Source organism: Petaurus breviceps, unplaced genomic scaffold (assembly GCF_028583685.1).
Source record: "Petaurus breviceps papuanus isolate PSGF00001 unplaced genomic scaffold, PetGlider_PUasm1.0 173, whole genome shotgun sequence".
NCBI classification, from domain to species: domain Eukaryota; kingdom Metazoa; phylum Chordata; class Mammalia; order Diprotodontia; family Petauridae; genus Petaurus; species Petaurus breviceps.
The window spans coordinates 742517-760395 of record NW_027185759.1 but is presented as its reverse complement, the minus strand read 5'-3'; the positions used below and the strand labels follow the sequence as shown (position 1 = coordinate 760395).

At 52.4% G+C, this 17879-nt stretch overlaps 1 protein-coding gene across 1 annotated transcript in view; it reads right to left on the bottom strand.

Moving 5' to 3' along the window:
• Positions 1-351: 351 nt before the first annotated feature.
• Positions 352-17879, bottom strand: part of UBE2G1 (ubiquitin conjugating enzyme E2 G1) — a 43663-nt gene continuing 26135 nt past the window's right edge. Inside the window, exons 3-6 of the mRNA XM_069083679.1 lie at positions 12468-12565; positions 11459-11637; positions 7402-7524; positions 352-1369 (exon numbers count right to left, since the gene is read on the bottom strand). Of these exons, the coding sequence (XP_068939780.1) occupies positions 7438-7524; positions 11459-11637; positions 12468-12565 (364 nt within the window). The 3' untranslated portion in view covers positions 352-1369; positions 7402-7437. The remainder of the gene's footprint in view (positions 1370-7401; positions 7525-11458; positions 11638-12467; positions 12566-17879) is intronic.

Here is a 17879-nt window from a genome sequence, read left to right as displayed (position 1 = left end):
GTGCAGGGTGTTGGCTGTGACCCAACCGAGGGGTGTGTGCTCTCCTCCAGGAAGGGTTCTCCTGGCTCCAGAACCAGTTCTGAGCTGGATCTCAGGGTTCCACTAAGTTCTAGGCGGCCAGGTTTACTTCCCTGGGCTCCTAGGGTGTGCATGCTCTGCCAGTCCCCAGTTAAGACGGCAGCCACTCTCTTCACTGGCTATGTGCCTGACCCTGCCCGGCTTGGTGCCCAGGTCCTTCCAAGTCACCCTTACACACCCCTTCCACCAGAGCCCCCATATACTGCCATGGCCAGGGTGTTTCAAGTATTGAGTTTGCATAAGGAATCTACCTGAGGTTTTCCCAAACTGCACTTCTCGGGTTTTCAGCATGTGAGTCTTTATTCAGTACAGAAAAAGTCAACACCTGGACAATTATTGGAAAAAATTATATTTTGGAAGAACTCACTACATAAGGTGACAGAATTCCAAAAATCAAATTACATGAAAATATACATCGCAATTTCTTTGTACATTAGGTGTAGAGAGATGGGGAGGGTGTTAGGGACACAGCATCTTCATCACAAACCCACAAGTTATTGGTGGGAAAAGCTTCCGGCTGGCCGAGCTTTGAGTCCAACGTCAACATCAGGCAGAATGAGGACAAAGGACCAAAAAAACCCCTTGGGTGAATTCCAATGCACTGACTTTGGACCAGGAGCGTGGGCGCAAGAGCGTGACGACCAGGAAGATTATTGCTACACCCAATCGAAGACGTGCGTGATTGGGTGACGGGAGGAGAGCACCGAGGGCTGGCCGTCCCGGGCAGGTCCTCATTCAAGTCAGGCAGCTGCTCAAAGTCTCCGGATCAGAACGAAACAACTGAAAAATGCTCTGGCAGAAGGTACAGGAGCCCAGGGAAGTGTTTCCAAACAAAGAAAATACAAAAGTCTAGTAAATGAAAGCGTTTAATGAAGCCTCAATGGTTTAAAGGAAAATTAAATGGACAAGTTTAATCCTAATTGGCTTTAATCTGACATGCTTGAAGAAGTCTCTTTAAACTGATAAAGAAACAATGAATAGGGAAAGAAAACCCGCTAAGATCTTTCCAATGTACACGATTCTTAGTCTAACTACGAGAGCATCATTTGGTACACGTGGATGGGGTGGACATGGACAGTACAGATATTCTCCGGTCACGTTGTGCTATGTACATGTCTTTACAATTCTTCCTGAAGGTTAAAGCAGTTCATCACAATTCAGAACGCGGCATCATCTCTAAGTTGGCACTTGTAGGCTTTGTCAGCACTGTCCAGTCCAGCCAGCATTTGCCAACTCGTCACGACATCAGTCCAGCCAGGTGGGGAGAGTGCCATGTTTCCCAAGTGGAGACCTGTGGCAAACACAAAGACAGCGTCAGGCTCACCCTCGACACCCACCACAGACAGGACGCGGCGTTCCTTGGGAAACTGTTTTAAAATGCTATTTCGTGCCGTGTTCAGTGGGGAGGCCAAGGACCACTTGGTCCTCACCACCATCCTGGGAGGGAGGGGCTGCTAGCACTCCCACTGCAGAGAGCTGCAGAGCCAGGAGTCAGATCTGTGCCTGGATTTGAACTCAGAGCTTCCAGACTCCAGGCCCTGTGCTCTGTGCATGGTGTACCCCTGCCCTCCCCAGCTGCCTCTAAACAACCTTGGTTCCTGGGGGCAGAGATGATGACTGCACCTCAGGATTTGTCAATGAGACCTTGAGAGAAAGTCTGTGGGGCTTCCTAAAGGGCTCAGAAAGAAGGGAGGATCAGCCTGGGAAGGAAGGGGAGGTCTCAGCACCCAAGGCATCAGGACGAGGGAAAACATATGGAGGAAGGGGCCATCCCTGATCCACTTCTGTTCCCTGCCTGGAGAAGTCAACACCCAAAGGACCATGTAGAAGCTGCCAGATGCAGGGTCGAGAAGGGCCAGTGCACAGACAGCTTGGTTTAAGAGAGGATGCCCCATCTCCTCTTCTGACTGGCAGGATGAGGGGGCATGCCAAAGGCACTTTCAGGGATTTTCAGTCTCTCGGCAGATGAGAACTTACAAAAGGGGTGAATTTGGAAATGGCTGGAGCCCTAAAGCATCACCATGGCTCTCAGCTTTGGGATTGACACTGCTGAACCCTGTCATCTTCAGCGACAGCAGGCTCACCAGGTGAAAAAGAGCCGCTTCAGATTGAATTTATTTTTTCCCTTTTTTTGGGGGGGTGGGGGAAGGCAGGGCAATGGGGGTTAAGCGACTTGCCCAAGGTCACACAGCTAGTGTTAAGTGTCTAAGCCGGCGCTCTATTTACTACATCACCTAGCCGCCCCCATATCAAATTCAATAATGGTAAATGTATACTGAGGTGAGTTTGAAAATCTGCTTCCAAAAGACAAAATGGAAAAGCTCTGGCTGGAAAGCATTGCACCTGAAGAGGATCTGAGGGCTTTAGTGGACCACAAACTTCCTGAGGCCACAGCTGGACGGAGGTCTTGGCCCCAGGGTCAAGGAAAGGGATGAGCCACTCAGGCCCTCAGCAGCCAGCCCCATGGGCCTCCTGGGGAAGAAAGGTGGCCGAGAGGGCTGACTCCCCAAGTTTATTTAGGGCTGTCACCTTCTCTGCTCAGCCCCAGAATGGGCAGAACAGTGGGATGATGAAGGGCCCGGAGTTCAAGTCTCTAAGCATTAGGAAACACAGACAGCAAACCTCCTTAAGATGGGGAGGGGGCTCCTAGTTATCTCCAAGTATCCAAAGGGTTGTCCTAAGTCAAGGGATTCAGCCTGCTGTGACCAGCTGCAGAGGGCAGGCAAGGAGCCATGTGCACAGTTCCAGGCACTGCCCTGGACTCCCATCCCGTAACTGGCAGGGCTAAACCCAAGACCTGGAGGTGGGGGAAAGGGCATGCAATGTGTACTGGGGGGGGGGCCGCACTTTGTGTTCAGGTCTAGCTGATCCCCCAAGGTCGTCTTCAGCTCAGACATGCTGGGGCACAGTGGAATGACACTTTCTTTAACTGTTTTTATATTTTAAAATGGAGTAACACACTCGCCATCACTTTACCAACTGTGAAATAATTTGGAGTTTGGAAGCCATAAGGCCCTGGTCTCTCGGCTTCCCCAGATGTTCTCCAAATGCTTTTTTTTTGTGCTAGAGAAGTTGCTGGGCCCAGCCAATAAGAAATGTCACCCATGCTCACAGCTAGCCACAGCTTCCAATCTGAGGACACTGGTTGTCCAATAAATGATTATGAGACGTGGGCCCTGTGGAGAGCGAGGACCAGGGAGACAGGAGAGCAGGAGGGACAAGAGAGGCAGCTGAAGGGGCTCCTGAAGGGGGACTCCCTGGAAGAGAACGCAGCCCAGCAGAAAGGGAAGGCTGGAGTCTGGGGGCGGCCACACCAACAGCGTGTATTTACTCTCTCGGACGATCGAGTCAGGGAAGGTTCACGGGCATCACAGAACCACCTGATCCCTATGGTTCTGTCCACCCTTCTGAGTACGAAGGTAAAGAAACTGGGCCAAAGCACTAGATGCGGAGGAGAATGGCCGACCAAGCTGAGGCACATGACTGTGATGGAATATTACTGCACTCCAGGACGATTTCAGAAAAAACTCCACGTCCACTAAGGTGAGCATCACCAGAAGGCTGTCCAGTGATGGCCTTGCTGAAGTCCACTCTCCGCCTCCAGAGACAGAACCGACAAAGTCTGGAGACGGGCTGAAGCACATGACTTTTCACTTTCTTTCCTTCTTTCTTTTTTTCTTTTGGTTGAGTCTTGTACAGAATGACTGGCATGGAAATGGTTTACGTGACTGCACACGCACAGCCCATATCGGACTACTTACTGTTTCAGGTAGGGGGCAGGAGAGGGAGGGACAGAATTTGGAACTCAACTTTAAAAAGTTTAAAAACTGTTCTAACATGTAATTGGGGAAAAAAATAAAACATTATTTAAAAAAAGAGAATAGCTCAAGAAGGGTAAGCACGGATGAGCTGCTATGTGTGTCCTTGCAGGGACTATCTATCTTGAGACTACAGCCCATTAAAGTTTTTGAGCACAGCACCAGGAGTCAAGGCAGGATATCCTGGACAGAATTAGGAAGAAGAAACCCGAGGCAGACACTAACCCAGAATAGCCCCGGGCAAGCCGGTAGATGCCAATCCTACTGGTGCCTAAGCAGACAATCAGCTGGCAGTGCCAGGCCTGCCACTCTTCAGCAAAGCCCCGGGCAAACAGGCAGCCTTTGGCAACCAGACCCCCATGCTCTCCACCACAGCCCCAAGGCAATGCAGAAAACTCCCCACTGGCCTCAGCACCAGGTGAGCTGCCCAACTTTAAATAATAACTTAATTAAAATGACAGAATATAGGGGTGGCCAGGTAGCACAGCGAGTAAGAGCGCCGGCTCCAGAGTCGGGATGACCTGGAGATCGAATGCTGGGCTCAGACACTCAGCACCACACCTAGAGATAACTGGCCGTGTAACCTTGAGCAAGTTACTTAACCCCGACTGCTTTAAAAAACAATGACAATTTAAAATCCCTCAGTTCTTCACATTTCTTTCTGAATAAGTGCATTAAGTGGGGTACTATTTTCATTCTGACATGTCGGTTAACGTATGCTGGTAAGCTGATTTCCAAGTATTTTACATATTGTGGTTATTTTAAATGGGATTTTTAACAGAAAGAAGTGTGAAGAGCTCACATGGACTTTATATTCTGTAATTTTAATTAAGTTACTTTTCAATCAGACTTCATGCTGACGGCCTAGGATCCTCTACACCATATCTGCAAAATGTGCTGCTGCCCATCCTTGCTGCCAAAGCTAATGTCCAGCACTACGACAAAAAGCAGAGATGTCCTGGCTTTAGTCCCAACTTCATCCCCGCTGGCTACGTCTGCAATTGGTTTCAGATCCATCATTGCTTCCCGTTGTTGCAGTTTGCCCTTCCTCAGGAGGGTGACATCCTGACTCAAAAGTGAACTGGATTGAAGTGAGGCAGGGCTGTGCAAAGTCATCAGCTTCACTGTCTCCTCCAGAGACACTGGAGTCCAGGGCCAGACACAGGTCAGGACAGGCAGTGGCAGACCGGGGCTTTTTAAAGCAAAGGTCTTTCCTAGGTCTCAGTTTGTCTGAGCAACACCCAGTCAGTGATTAAAGGACAGGCAAGAACTAAGGCCAAAGAGGGCATTTCACAGGTTACAAAACAGATCCCTTTATCCCTGCTCTCGTGCTGTTTTTCCCTCCTGAAACACAAAGGGGTATTTTGTCAGAATCCTTTACTGCCTCTCCTGATACGATGCTGAGTTTTGTCATCGTTATTGAGACATTTACAATTTTCCTAAGATTAAGCCAGCCCAGAATGCCTAGCACAAATCCAGTTGAGTCACAGCGCATAACATTTGTGATCAGTCTGCAGACTTGTGAGTATTTTATCTAAGATTTTTGCATCACTGTTCCTTCGGGATATTAGTTCATAATTTTCTTTCTTCATTTGGACTCTCCCTGGCTTAGGTACCATGAACATATTTATGCTGTGGAACAAATCTGATAAAAAAAAATCTTCTTTTGCTATTTTATTCACAGTTTGTACAATCTTGGGAAGAACTGTTCTCTGACTTTCTGATAGCCTGTAGTGAAATGATACTACCAAAGCATATTGCAATTACGTAAATAAAGTGACTAAAAGATCGCTATCCTTAGAACCAGAGACTATTGCTGGGTCTAAACCCTAAGGAAGCCTGTGCTAAGGCTGAAGTCCCCACACACACCAAAAGTTACAGCAGCGGGGAACGGCTAACAAATGTTGGCCTGTGAGTACAATGGAAGATTCCTGTAAGAAGTGCCGCATGAGGAACACAGAGAAGCCTGGAAGGATCACTGTCAACGGATGCAGAGCTAAGAAAACAACATACTTACTGCGTAACTACAGCCACGTGGATGCAGCCACACACCCCACGTCAGGAGTCTTGTGGCACACAAGCAGTCACAACCAAGCAGGACCCGAAGAAGAGACAAGACGCCCTTCTCCACGGGCACCCCTCGGTGTGGGTGCTTTTGGACGGACTCACTGTATCGCTCAGTTATGCCGATTTATATGAAAGTTAAAAACTTCTTCAAACAAGAAGAATTTGTTTGTAAATCCATCTAGTCCTGTCGTTTTTTTCCTTTCCTTTCTTTTTCTGAGACTAGGCTATTTAAATTGTTTATTTCTTGTTCGGCTCACCTGGGCATCTTATGCTTTTATAAACATTCATTCACTCCATTTAAATTTTCAATTTTACTGGCTATAAACTGGACAAAATGGAGGCTTGCAGAGCAAAGAGGGCAGAGCTCTGCGGTTTTCCTTGGGGGCTGCTGTCTTGCACTCTCCAAACTTTGGCAGATTATCTTGATGTCCTTTCTCTGGCAGGATTTGTTCTCTGACCCACCGCTTCAGTTTACCTAACTTCTGGCAAAGCATGTTATTCTTGTGTCTATCTGGGAGGTATCTGATGGAGGGCCCCCAGGGGCTGCGCTGCCCCCTGTGCCACTGGGTAACTTCTATTGCAGACACAAACCAGCCTCTTCCTAACTTGCCTGGATCACTCCCAGTTTTGTCCTCCGGCCCTTCTCCCTGTGGCGATCCTTCATGTCCTGGGGGGCTGTCACTAAGCCCCCCCCCCCATATTCCCAAAGCTGCCTGGATTTCAGAAAGGGAACTGATGCACACCGCTGCAGAAGGGAGTCATAGCAGTCACCAAGCACTGGACATTGGTCATTTCCTTGGAACATTATGGAAACCTTGGGAGGTGGGATTCAACGATTATCCCCGTCTGACAGATGAGGACACTGAGGCTCAGACCCATGCCCTTATGATTGCTAAGTCTTTGAGGTGGGAATTGAGCCCAGGAACAGCTGACCCTGCAGGTCCTCCAGGTCCAGCAGCAGGGGATGTTAACAGGAGGCAAGGGAGAGAAGATGGGGGGGAGGGTCATTAGCGTAGAGGAGCAGAGCCTGACCCCACCTACCACCACCAGGCTGCCCTGGGCACTACAGGCTCCCAAGTCCAGCACTGACCGGGAGGGTCACCTGCACCTAAGCGGCCCTGCTGGGGCCTCGTCTGCAGGACTGGTGTTCTACTGACAAACCGCCGCCGACGATGACAATCATTCAGAGCAAAGTCTGTGCACGGTAAGGCTGAGCTGCCAGTGCCCCACCCTAGAGGCCACCAGTGGGGACAAAGGCGGACAGGCCCTCTGCCCTCAAGATGAAGGCAGACTGGTCCCTGCTGGCCAGTGCCAGAGCCACAACAGGACAGGAGGTTCTTTTGGGCTTTGGGGCCAACTCCTGGAGCCTTTGAGAACTCACAGGGATGAGATCCTCTAACAGGAAGGTTACTAACTGAATGGGGAAAAACACCCTCACCCTGAAGAAGTGAAGCTAGGAGCAGCCAGACAAAGGTCACTCGAAAGCAGTCTCTTGGCTTTTCCTCACACAGCGGGCAACTTTCCTCTTGAATTCTCCGTTCCGGTCTTCCCTCCACTCTTTCTGCAGGTGAACAAAAGAAAGCACCAGATGTGAGACTAGAAAACACTTCAAACATCTCCAGCTTCCACACATTGGCCAATTTTACATGCAAAAAGATGGAATGTGAGACAATACAACTTAGGCAGATTCAATGCAAAGGGGGGCAACGGGAAGATAAGGAGAGGCCACCTTTATTTATGTATCTCCATACTCATCTCCCCTAAAGGGAGAGACATCCCTCATACCAAAGAAAAAAGAGGGGAGATCCTCCATGGAATCTGAGGGCATATGCACACATCCACACCCACAGTCCCCCACTTTCAAGAAGGGTTTAGTGATGCATGCTCATTTGGAAACCCTCCTATTTTCAACCAACTGGCACTTGTGCATCTCCCTAGCTGGGCACTGAGAATGCAGCCCCAGCCCTCAAGGAGCAGAAAACACTGTGCGAGGAGCTTTGGGGATTAGGAAATTAGCCCTCAGCTTGAGCAGCAGAAGGGCATGCAGGGCAAGAGAAGAGACTACAGCTCAAAGTCCACCCGAGATCCTCAGGCTCATAGGCGGAGGGAGAGCAAGCCCAGGAACACAGAGAACTGGTAGCGACTTTTAAGTTTGTCCCATCAAGGACAAACCCTTCAATTTTCAGATGAGGAAACTGAGGCACAGACAGTTTGAGTGTTGTAAGGGTAAATCCTGAAAGTCTGAAAAGCAGCCAGTAGGGTCAGGTCATGGTGGGGGGCGAGGGCGCCGGCGCGGGCAATGGAATCCTCCTAGCTGGGCAGTCACTTAGAAATCAATCAACAAGCACTTAGGGACAAAGAATGAAGTTGTCAACATCTGCCAGGGGGCAGCGGCTCTCTGGGCTTGGCCTGGGCAGAATCCCTCCTGCCCACCCCGACTTTCACAGCTTCTCCTCTGAGATGGCTTCCAAGCCTGTCCTCTCTGCCTTCCTCTGAACACAGCCTGCCTCGTCTACACCGTCTCTAAAATGCCATGCTGAGAAGGAAGTTCTGTTCCACAGACTCTGGCGGTACGGAGGGTGGCACAGCAAAAACTGAGGCTTGCAGGAAGCCTGTCTCCCTCCCCACTGGGCACTGCTCCACACGGACTAGATTCTGCAAGTGGGTCAGGGTGAGCGGTTTCTGCCCTGCCCGCCGGGCAGCTGAAGCCCACAGAAGTCCTGCAAGGCTGAACAGCACACAGCCTGAAGATTCCAATGACGAATGTTGGAAAGACAGCAAGGAAAGCATGTTACCCACTGGCCCCACTGCCCACACCCTAAAGCCCAAGCCTGTCAGCTGTACCGAACTATCAGTGCATTTGAGCTGCCCTGGTCCAGTCACAACCAGTCTGCCTCAGTTTCCTCAACTGTAAAGTGGGGATTATAATAGCATCTTCCTGCCAGGATCAAGCGAGAGACTATTTGTAACCTGCTTAGTTAAGCACAGTGTCAGACACCTAGTAGGGTTCCCCTTCCCCAAATGCTCATTCATGTGACCTCTCTTATTTTCTAGCCAGTCCCTGGCTAACCTCCCACCCCATTTCCTCGCCTGGAACCCTGGCAACTATCACTCGTGTTCAGGAACGACAGCTCTTACTCGGGATCTCCAAAAGGCTCTAAGGCTTGCAACTGGCCCTGGGAACACCACCTCCCTTGGGGCTCTGAGGTCCTGATAGCTTGGGGGTGAGCAGAAAGACAAAGGAATCAATGAGGAGAGGAAGCGGGCAGAAGCGCCCAGTGTTCTCTGTAAAAGGCCTTCCTTCAAGTCAAGAGGTCTTCATCTTTTCCCTTGGCAGTCAGGCTGGGGAAGCCTACTGACCCCTTCTCGGAACAGTGTTGCTAAAAGCATAAAATTAAAAAGGCATAGCATTTATAAAGGAAACCAAATATATTGAAATAATAATTACCAAAATTTATTTTTAAAAAAGAAGTCAAAACTAAGCTCACAGGTGCCAGGTTTGATATGAAAGGCTCAGAAATCCCTTGGAAATAAAAGACTCCTATTGACTCTGTATTCTCTCTCCATCTGGGCCTCCCCCCATTTTTCAGATGGACCAAGAAAGGGTCTCATAAGGGAGCAGACCGGAGCCACACTGTGAAGGCAAAGGCTTTGGATCCCTCTTCCTAGAAATTCCCTCGTGTAGGAGAACGAGCCCGTGTGCCAGCCCAGTGGGGTAAGTCGAAGGTTAGGTTTAGGAGAAACCATACAATAACCACTTGACTCCTGTTAACCATAAGGCAACTTCTAGAGTGACTTCCGAGGAAGGAGCGGGGTCTTGAAAACCCCCACTCACACATGGCTCTCAATTGGGAATGTGACCTGATTCAAATGGCTGAAGTGAGGCGAGCCATTCCCACTGGGGATGTCCTTGTGCCGTCCTGGGTGAAAGGAGCCAACAAGTAAGAAGAGTGGCTGTGGAAGTCGCCAGGCCCGAGCGGACACCGCAGAGCTCACTGCCCCAAGAGGAGGAGGAGCAGCCGCCACTCCCGGCGCTCATCCGCAGAGATGCTCTCTTCCTGGAGACTTCGAGAATCCCCCTTCTCGAGTCATGAGTGCCTCGCCGGCCTGGCAGGACATGCTGCACACCCAATCTCTTTTACATGTGAGGCAGGGCCGCATCAGACCACGCTGAAGGGGGCTGCTTCGAGTGGGTGGAAGTAACTGGTAGCCAAGGCAGGGGCAGCTCTCCCTGGTGAGCCTGGCCTCGACAGGTCTCCATTCTCTCCTCTGTAAAATGAGCTCCTTAGCCGGGTACACATCCCACATGAGGTCCAGACCACAGAGACCAAGAAATAAATGGGAAAAAGAGGCTGGAGGAGAGGCCCTCAGCTGAGCTGGCTAGCTCCAGCTGGCCACGCGAAGTGTGTGCAGCTGAGCATGGTCACTGCACAGACAGAAGAGGATGGTGGCCGATGAGCACACACGCAGCCTCCGGAGCCCAGGCCCTCGCACACAAGCACGCCTGTCCTCCTGGGGCTGTGGATCATGGAAGCCCACCCCCTCCAATCAAATACCAACCCACAAGTGTGGGATGAGGCGAGCCCTGGGGGAATCTAAGGACAAACAAGGAGACCACCCATCCTCACCTCTGCTAGGGGAGATGGCAGACATAGCACAACAGAGCTAACAAACACAAAGGCACACAGGCTAAACTGGGGGAGCTGGCAGTGGGATCAGGAAAGGCTTCAGGCAGAAGATGGGCCTGGGCTGCCATCTTCCACAGGGGGGTCGAGGGGGAAGCTTGGGCGGAAGCTGGAGGAAGACAAGGTCCATGACTGCCCAGACCCGGGGCAGGGGGTGTGTGTGTGAGGTGAGCACCACCCAAGAGGCACCCATACAGGGCACAAAAGGCTGAGGGTGTGTTGAGGAGGGTGGGAAGCGGGCTCAACGCTGCGGAGGGGGTGTGAGAAACGGGGCCAGGAGCACACTGCCGCTAACGCTGGCGTTCCAGGAGGGGAGGGCCCAGGAAGGAGGCCATCAGTGCCTTTCCCTCCAGGCTCTGCCAGAGCTCAGGAGCTGGCAGGCAGAGGGCTTGGCTCTGACCAACAGGGCCACTTCCCAGGGACCAGAAGGTCTTATGGAATAACCCTTAGGGCAAGTGCCTTAAGCCACACGAAATGCCTGCCTTGTCCTAAGTCCACAAAATCTCTATACCAGGCACCTGTGGTTGAAATGAACCATCCTCAGTCTTGATAAAGGTGGTCTCCCTTCTCAGCCAAACCCCTCTAAATGTCTGGTTGAGGGGTCGGTCACTGCCCACTTGTTAATTCTCTCTGTGCTCTGGCTGACTGCAAGGCCCCAGGGCAGGGACCGTCTGGGGTGGGGGTTTGGAGAAGAGAGGAGGAGGAGCTAGAACAGGGCAGCCACACAGCAAGTCCAGTCATAAACACCTAGAACTGACAGGCACAACCACAACTCTCAGTGTGCCTTCCGAAAGCACGTGTCCAACTTACGGCTGCATCCACATTGGCGGGCGAGTCTCCGTTGGGATCTGCCAGCATAGAAATGACGCTGATCATGATGGTCTCCACCGTGTGGATGGGGAGCCAGCGCTCTTCTGGCTTCTCATAGCCGTACTTGTCTTCCCCAGGCTCGTGAAGGATGGAAATGCACACATCGCCATTTTTGTCGACTGGAAAAAAGCCACAAACATCAAGACACAGGTCGGCGGCATTGGATACCTCCCCGTGCTTCCCGCAGCGAGCCCAGAGGGCTGCTCGCCAGATGCCTCTGGGAGCCACAGCCATAGGGACCCTGACCCCATCCCCCCCATCCCTGCAATATCCTGAGCTCTTCCCAGGCTGGAGGCTCCCTCCTCACTTGGTCAGTGCAGGGCCCATACCACTGCAAAGGTCAGCTCCTTACTGTATTCTCTGCACAGGCATCCCTGCAGTGAATGCAAATCCTGGTGTGCCCCAGGTGCTCACAACACTGCTGACGGGAGGTTGTCTCTATCAAACACCTACGTCAGAGCTGACATTCGAATCGGGGGACAAGGGCACGGGCAAAGACATAAAGTGAATCCATACAAACATGCTAGTTTGGGGCAAGAGGAGGGGAAAGTAATGAAAGGGGCTGACCAGCCTGGAGGCAGGAGATGGAAGATGGATCAGTGGGGAGAGGCCAGGCCTGGGAAGGGAGGAGAGGTCAGCCCTGCACCCTGGTGTCAGGGAGCCCGAGTGTCCAGGCAGCAGGTGACCAATGCCCCAGAGCCAGCAGAACCAAGGCCCCTCACGGCTCTTCCGGTGGCCCCCGGCCGCCCTTACCACACGCTCTTGTATTTTTAAAGTAATGACGAATCCCCTCGACTCCGGCAGGCGTCAGAGAGGGCCAGACCAAGCCCAGCCAAGGTGACCGATGGGTGCAGCTGTGGCCGGCACTGTCTTCCCTCCTGACTCTGTGACCAAGGCCCTTCCCACAGGCCCAAAGCTTGCCAAGGCAGAAACAAAAGTGGACACTCACCGTTGGGATGCCATATCTCTGTGATGAACTTCATTTTTGGTGGTCTGAGTGGGTAGTCTTTTGGGAAAGTGAGATGAGCTTTGAAAACACCCCCTTCACTGCAAAGACAAAGAGAATGTCTTATGAGAAACCTCAGAAAAGTAAAAACCTCGTCTCCCATCTCTTGGCTGTGCCTCCTCTCCTGTCCCTTCCTCCTCTGACTCTCTGCTTCCTGTCCCCTTTCCAGCCCATGCCATGCCCTGGGGGAGAAGTTCCTGGTGCTTTGGGGCCACTGGGAGGATCCCAGGGCTGGAGCTAGCTTTTTAAGTTCTGCTTTTCTCTTCCTGGGTGTGTGTGTTTTGCTGCTCCATGATTTGTGGGGAGGGGGTGAGGGAAGACCCCTGCCTTGTCCAGGAAGGTGCCCTACCACCCCAGCTGCTCAGGATCCAATTTCTTCAATTGGAGGGGACCACAGCTAGAGGCTTCATGATGCCTACGTCTGCCCGCTGGAAGGTTTGGAAGTTTTATTTATAGGTGGGAGACCAAGGATTCCTCAGTTTTTAAAAAAGGGCAGGGGGAACAGTGTCAGGTGCTTTGGGGTGCTCTGGCCACTCCACTTAAGAGTCATTCAACAGGCAGAGATTAGGTGGAGGGAAAAGACCAAGCCACTGGCCAGAGTGACCCACAAGACTCACAGGTCTGGGAAAGCTGGCCACACCAGAATGAGACACCCTATGAGCTGTCGCCTCCACGCCTGCTTCCTGACCCTCTGCCTGAAGTTCATGGGGAACAAGGCTCATCTCCATTCTTCATGGCAGGCCTACCAGTCCCGTGAAATGCCCATCATTTCTCCCCACGGATGCTGAACATCCCCAGTCTCTTAGACCATCCTGCCCGTCCTGCACACTCCATCTGTCAGAACAGCACCCTCTCCCTAGACCAGAGACCAGGCCTTCCCTCCCTACACCATGCCTCAAACACCCACCCTGGTGTAATGGGAATGTAAATTTGAAGATCTTCCCTGCCCCTAGGCTAAAGTGCACCTGGAGCCTGGGGTGGGAGGCTTGTTTTTCAGTAGATACTTCTTGATTGGCCAGTGGGGTCCAGAAGGTTGTTACATTCTCTGAGCCAGGAGAAGGCTATGTAAGCCCTGATGTGTAGCTTTGTTTTGGGGCTCACTTTGAGGAGTGTTCTGTGATTTGATCTGAATTCTGGGAAGCCATTGTCCAGAGCCCCCCGGCTTTGAAACCCAGATGTTGTTTGGTATGGATGTAATGGTTGGACAGTTTGGAAATCTGTCTACTTGATCTGTTTCTGTCTTGATAATTCTGTCTGTATATTCTGAAGTTCAGGGTGCTGACCTCTTTCCCCTGAACTAGGTAAACGATATATGTCTGACTGATTAAAGTAAGCTTCTTAACCCATTTTGAGTTGCTTTCCTTTATCAAAGCAGATCCAAGAACCTGTGTTTGGCAGCCACCCTGGGGACGCTGGGGTGCTTGCCGCTATACCTGGGCAGCCTGATCTCTACCCATCCCATCAAACAGCCCCTCCCCACGGGGCTCAAGCCAACAACCCCTCCCACCCCCTTGTTGGACACTGACAGAGGCTCCCAGAGGACAGAGAGATAGATGCTTCTCCTCAGCTCACAAAGTGGGCAGGTTTTCCCAAGTCTGACCAATCAGCTTTGATGACCAAAAACTTCCATCAGAGCTGCCAGGGCCAGCAGCTGGTGTGCCCAGCTCTGGTGGAGGTGCCCCTGGCTGGCACCTCCTCTTATCTTCTGTCACATACACATGGCCCAGCAACTTCCTTGGAACGCTCTTCCTCTTCCCCTCCCCTTCAGGAAATGCCAACCAGTCCCAGCTCGGGTCCGACTTACTCTCTTGTACAGGAAGCCTCCCTGGGCCCTCCCCCAGTCCTGCTGCTGCCTTCTCTTCTCTCTCCCTCCATCTCCCCCAATAAAATACAAGCTCTTTAATAGAGGGAAGCCTGCTGTTTCTTTGTGCTTGGACCCCACTAATCGATAAGCACTTATCACACGTGCTGGGTACAGGGGGCCCAGTCCTGGGCCATGCCCCAAGGGGCTACAAGCATTCTCATTCACACCCGTGTGTCCACAAGTCGCAAACAAAGGTAAGTTGAGGCATTCTGTCCTCGGTATTCCTGCCCCCCCATAATGGCAGCTGCTTCCTGCTCCCCAACTCTGTCCCCTGTCCCTGGAATGCCATCCCACAGGCGTGGATAGGATCTCATTCAGTCCTCACACCCTGGGAGAGGGGTGCCATGACTCTCCCCATTTTACTGATGAGGAAACTGAGGCAGACACAAGTAGGATGTGGCCTGCCCTGGGTGCCACAGCTAGGAAATGTCTGTGCCTGGACTGGGACTCAGGTCTTCCTCCTGACTGCAGCCACCACCGGTCACTCTGTAGAGGCATCCTTTCTGGCTTTTCCACCCGGCTGCAAGAGCCCCCTGTCCTTGACTGTTCCCCTTCATCAGCTGCGCCTGCCGTGAGGGGCTGGTTCAGCCTCCTGGCGCTCCCTGCCAATGAGTGGGTGGGGTAGCCTCAAGCTTCTTTGGAAGCCGTTTTCCCTGAAGCCTTCAGATTCACTGGTCCCAGTTTCCGTTTGCCCAGGCTAGCCCTTCTTGTGACAGCCTTGAAAAAAGTGCTGTTATCATTGCAGTTAATTATGTTTTTAAAAAATAACAGAAAATCCCCCAACAACCTTTTAGGGTAAAAACTTTATCCTGGAGGGAGGAATTCGGGTGGCAAGCAGACTGAGGCCCAGGGAAGGAGGGCAAGGCCCTCCTCTGACCCTGGACCTTGGCATCCTCTTGTAAAAGAAGTCCTGCGGACGAGACCAAGTACCTTCCTTCGGGTCTTAGGCTGGGAGCCCTGCAGACTGGCTAAAGGGTCTCCAAGGTAAGCCTGCACATACAAGGAAGACTGAGTGCCCTTCTGCAGGAGGAAGACAGGTCCAGAGGCCGCTCCCACCTCTCCTCATCATGCTAAGGTGCCAGCTCAGAGTTCTTGGAGCCGCTGGAGCTCTGTGCGGCACTGAGAGCAGGAGAACCCAGAGTCCAGCCGGCTCTGTTCTGTCTCGTTCCCCAGGTCCCTTCATCTGTGCCCAAGTTAAGTTTGCAAGCTCAGTCTTCCCAGTAATCCCGGTCCTGTGCCGGTAAGCCTGGTCTGGCATCGCCAAGACACTCACCGGCAACACGGGTGGACGCCAAAGGCTTTCCATAGCACCTCCGTCACGTCCCTGCCTCACCACCCTGCACAGTGCCTTCCTTCATGAGTCTGGGAGCTCCTGGGGTGCAGGGATTGATGCTTTCCTCTCCAGATCCTTGGTGTGATTCAACATGGCACTTGGCACCATCTCCCTCCCACCACCAAGGACGCCAAAGCTGACACAACTCGAGGAATGTCTGCAGGCAGCGGCAGAGCTTGCATGGTACCAGTTTGGGAGTCCGGCTCCCGGAGAGCTACCTGCTGAGAGACACACATGGTGTGCCTGATCTGGGTGGGGGGAGGCAGGAATGAGACTAAGAGAGAAGCCCTTGGAAATGCAGCCACAGGCTCAGGCGAGAGCCATCACAGTAACAGTTTTCAAAAGAAATGCAAATGACCAATAACGCCCTGAAAACACCCAGAGAAAGCCCAAGGGGTGACCTTGTGTCCAGCAAGCTAGCAGAGCCCCTTCCTTCACTGTTGGTGACTCGGCCCCTGGGCCTGCCAAGTTCACGGACCCCCTTCAGAGGTCTTTAAGAAGGCAAAACAGGATTACAAAGACCTAATGATGCCGATATACAATTTCCCAAACAGACCTTTGTTCAGACTCGTGGCGCTTATGCTACAAGATGGGAGAACACAGAGGAGTAATTGGAGGGTGAGCCTGCCAACTGGCTTGTCCCTAAATTAATAAGAAAAAGGACCTTTGGCCAGACATCCCAGCCCAGGGTACATCCTAGGAGGCTGTGGCTGGTAAGGGCAGCAATGGTCACAGAAATGTCACTTAGGCCAGCAAAGCAAGTGGTGGCCAACAATTAGAGAATGCTGATACAATCCCGGCAGAGAATGTCATGGTGGATTCATACTGCGTTCTGGGGACCTGCCTTTGGAGTGGAATAGCCCAAGGCCCCGTGACCTTAGTGCCCTTAGCAGTAAAATGAGGGGGTCCGCCTGTGAGGTCCCTCCTGGTTCTGGGACAGGCAGAGAAACACAGCGTGAAGCCGAAACAACACACCCAGGGACCAGCGTCCAGGCCGCCAAGCCTGGGATACCTCCCAGGACACTCCTCCCTCCCCCGCCCCTGCAAAGGCCAAGGACGCTTCTCCTGTCTTGCCTGCTGATGTGCAGAAAACCAGGGCCTAGGTCTGTCTCTTGGGGAATGCGGCACACCAGAAACATTCCCATTCCAGCCCCAAGTCCAGTGTCTACGCCAGAGGATGGCAAAGGGCCAAACAAGGACTGTGTCCGGTGCCCTCTGGGCTATCCGAGTGAGTGGCACCATCTGGTGGCCACAGGAAGAGCCACAGCTTGCTATGGTCACCACCACCATGCCCATCCATTCTGGTGGGAGAAGCTGCCAGTCCACAGGGTGAACTCCAGGGCTGGAGAGAAGAGTGAGCTATCACCCCAAACCAAGCCCACCAGGCCGGCCTCTCGGTGGTCGTCTCCAGGACCACACAGGGTGGGTGGGGCTCAGTCTGGGGCACACTGCATTCTGATGGGACTGAAAACTGTGCCAGGCTGCCTTAGGGTCCACCCCACTGCAGAAAGAGCAGCACACAGAGCCTGGGAAACATGGCATCCATGGGGAACAAGGAAGGGCCTTCGGTATACAGAAGGGGAAGGCTATGGACGCCCTCACCCGTCCCAGGAAGCCCACACAGAGCCCTAACTCAGAGGATAAGAGAGGCCCAACCCTCAGGCCAAAGTCATCCTGCCCCTGGAGGCCGGAGGCCGGAGGCTGGGAAAGGTGTGGCTTCTCCAGATTCTTGGAGAGATCCCTTCATCCCAGCAAGGACAAGACAAAAACCAAACAGTCCCTGCCCCAACGTTTATGGACAAGCACGAGGTGGTTCTGAGAAGTCGTCAGCCTCCCAGAGCAGTCAGTGCCAGAGCCTTGCAGTGGGGCAGCCAGCTCCAAGGCCCACCAAGGGGAAGGAGCCCACGAAGTCCAACTGCACTTTAGGACAATCATTCTGGGGGGTGGTCCTGGGGATGCAGGGAGAATGCACAGTCCTGGTCAGAGGTGATGAGGGCCAGAAATCACCTGGTGGGGAGGGGTGGACTGGGGGCCGAAGAGGAGTTGTTTTGGCCGTGCCCGTCTCAGCAGATGCATACTCACTGTCTAACATATTACACTGTCTAAACTAAGAAATTCTGAAAACCTGGTCCACATCCAGCTTTGCTTCTGGGATATT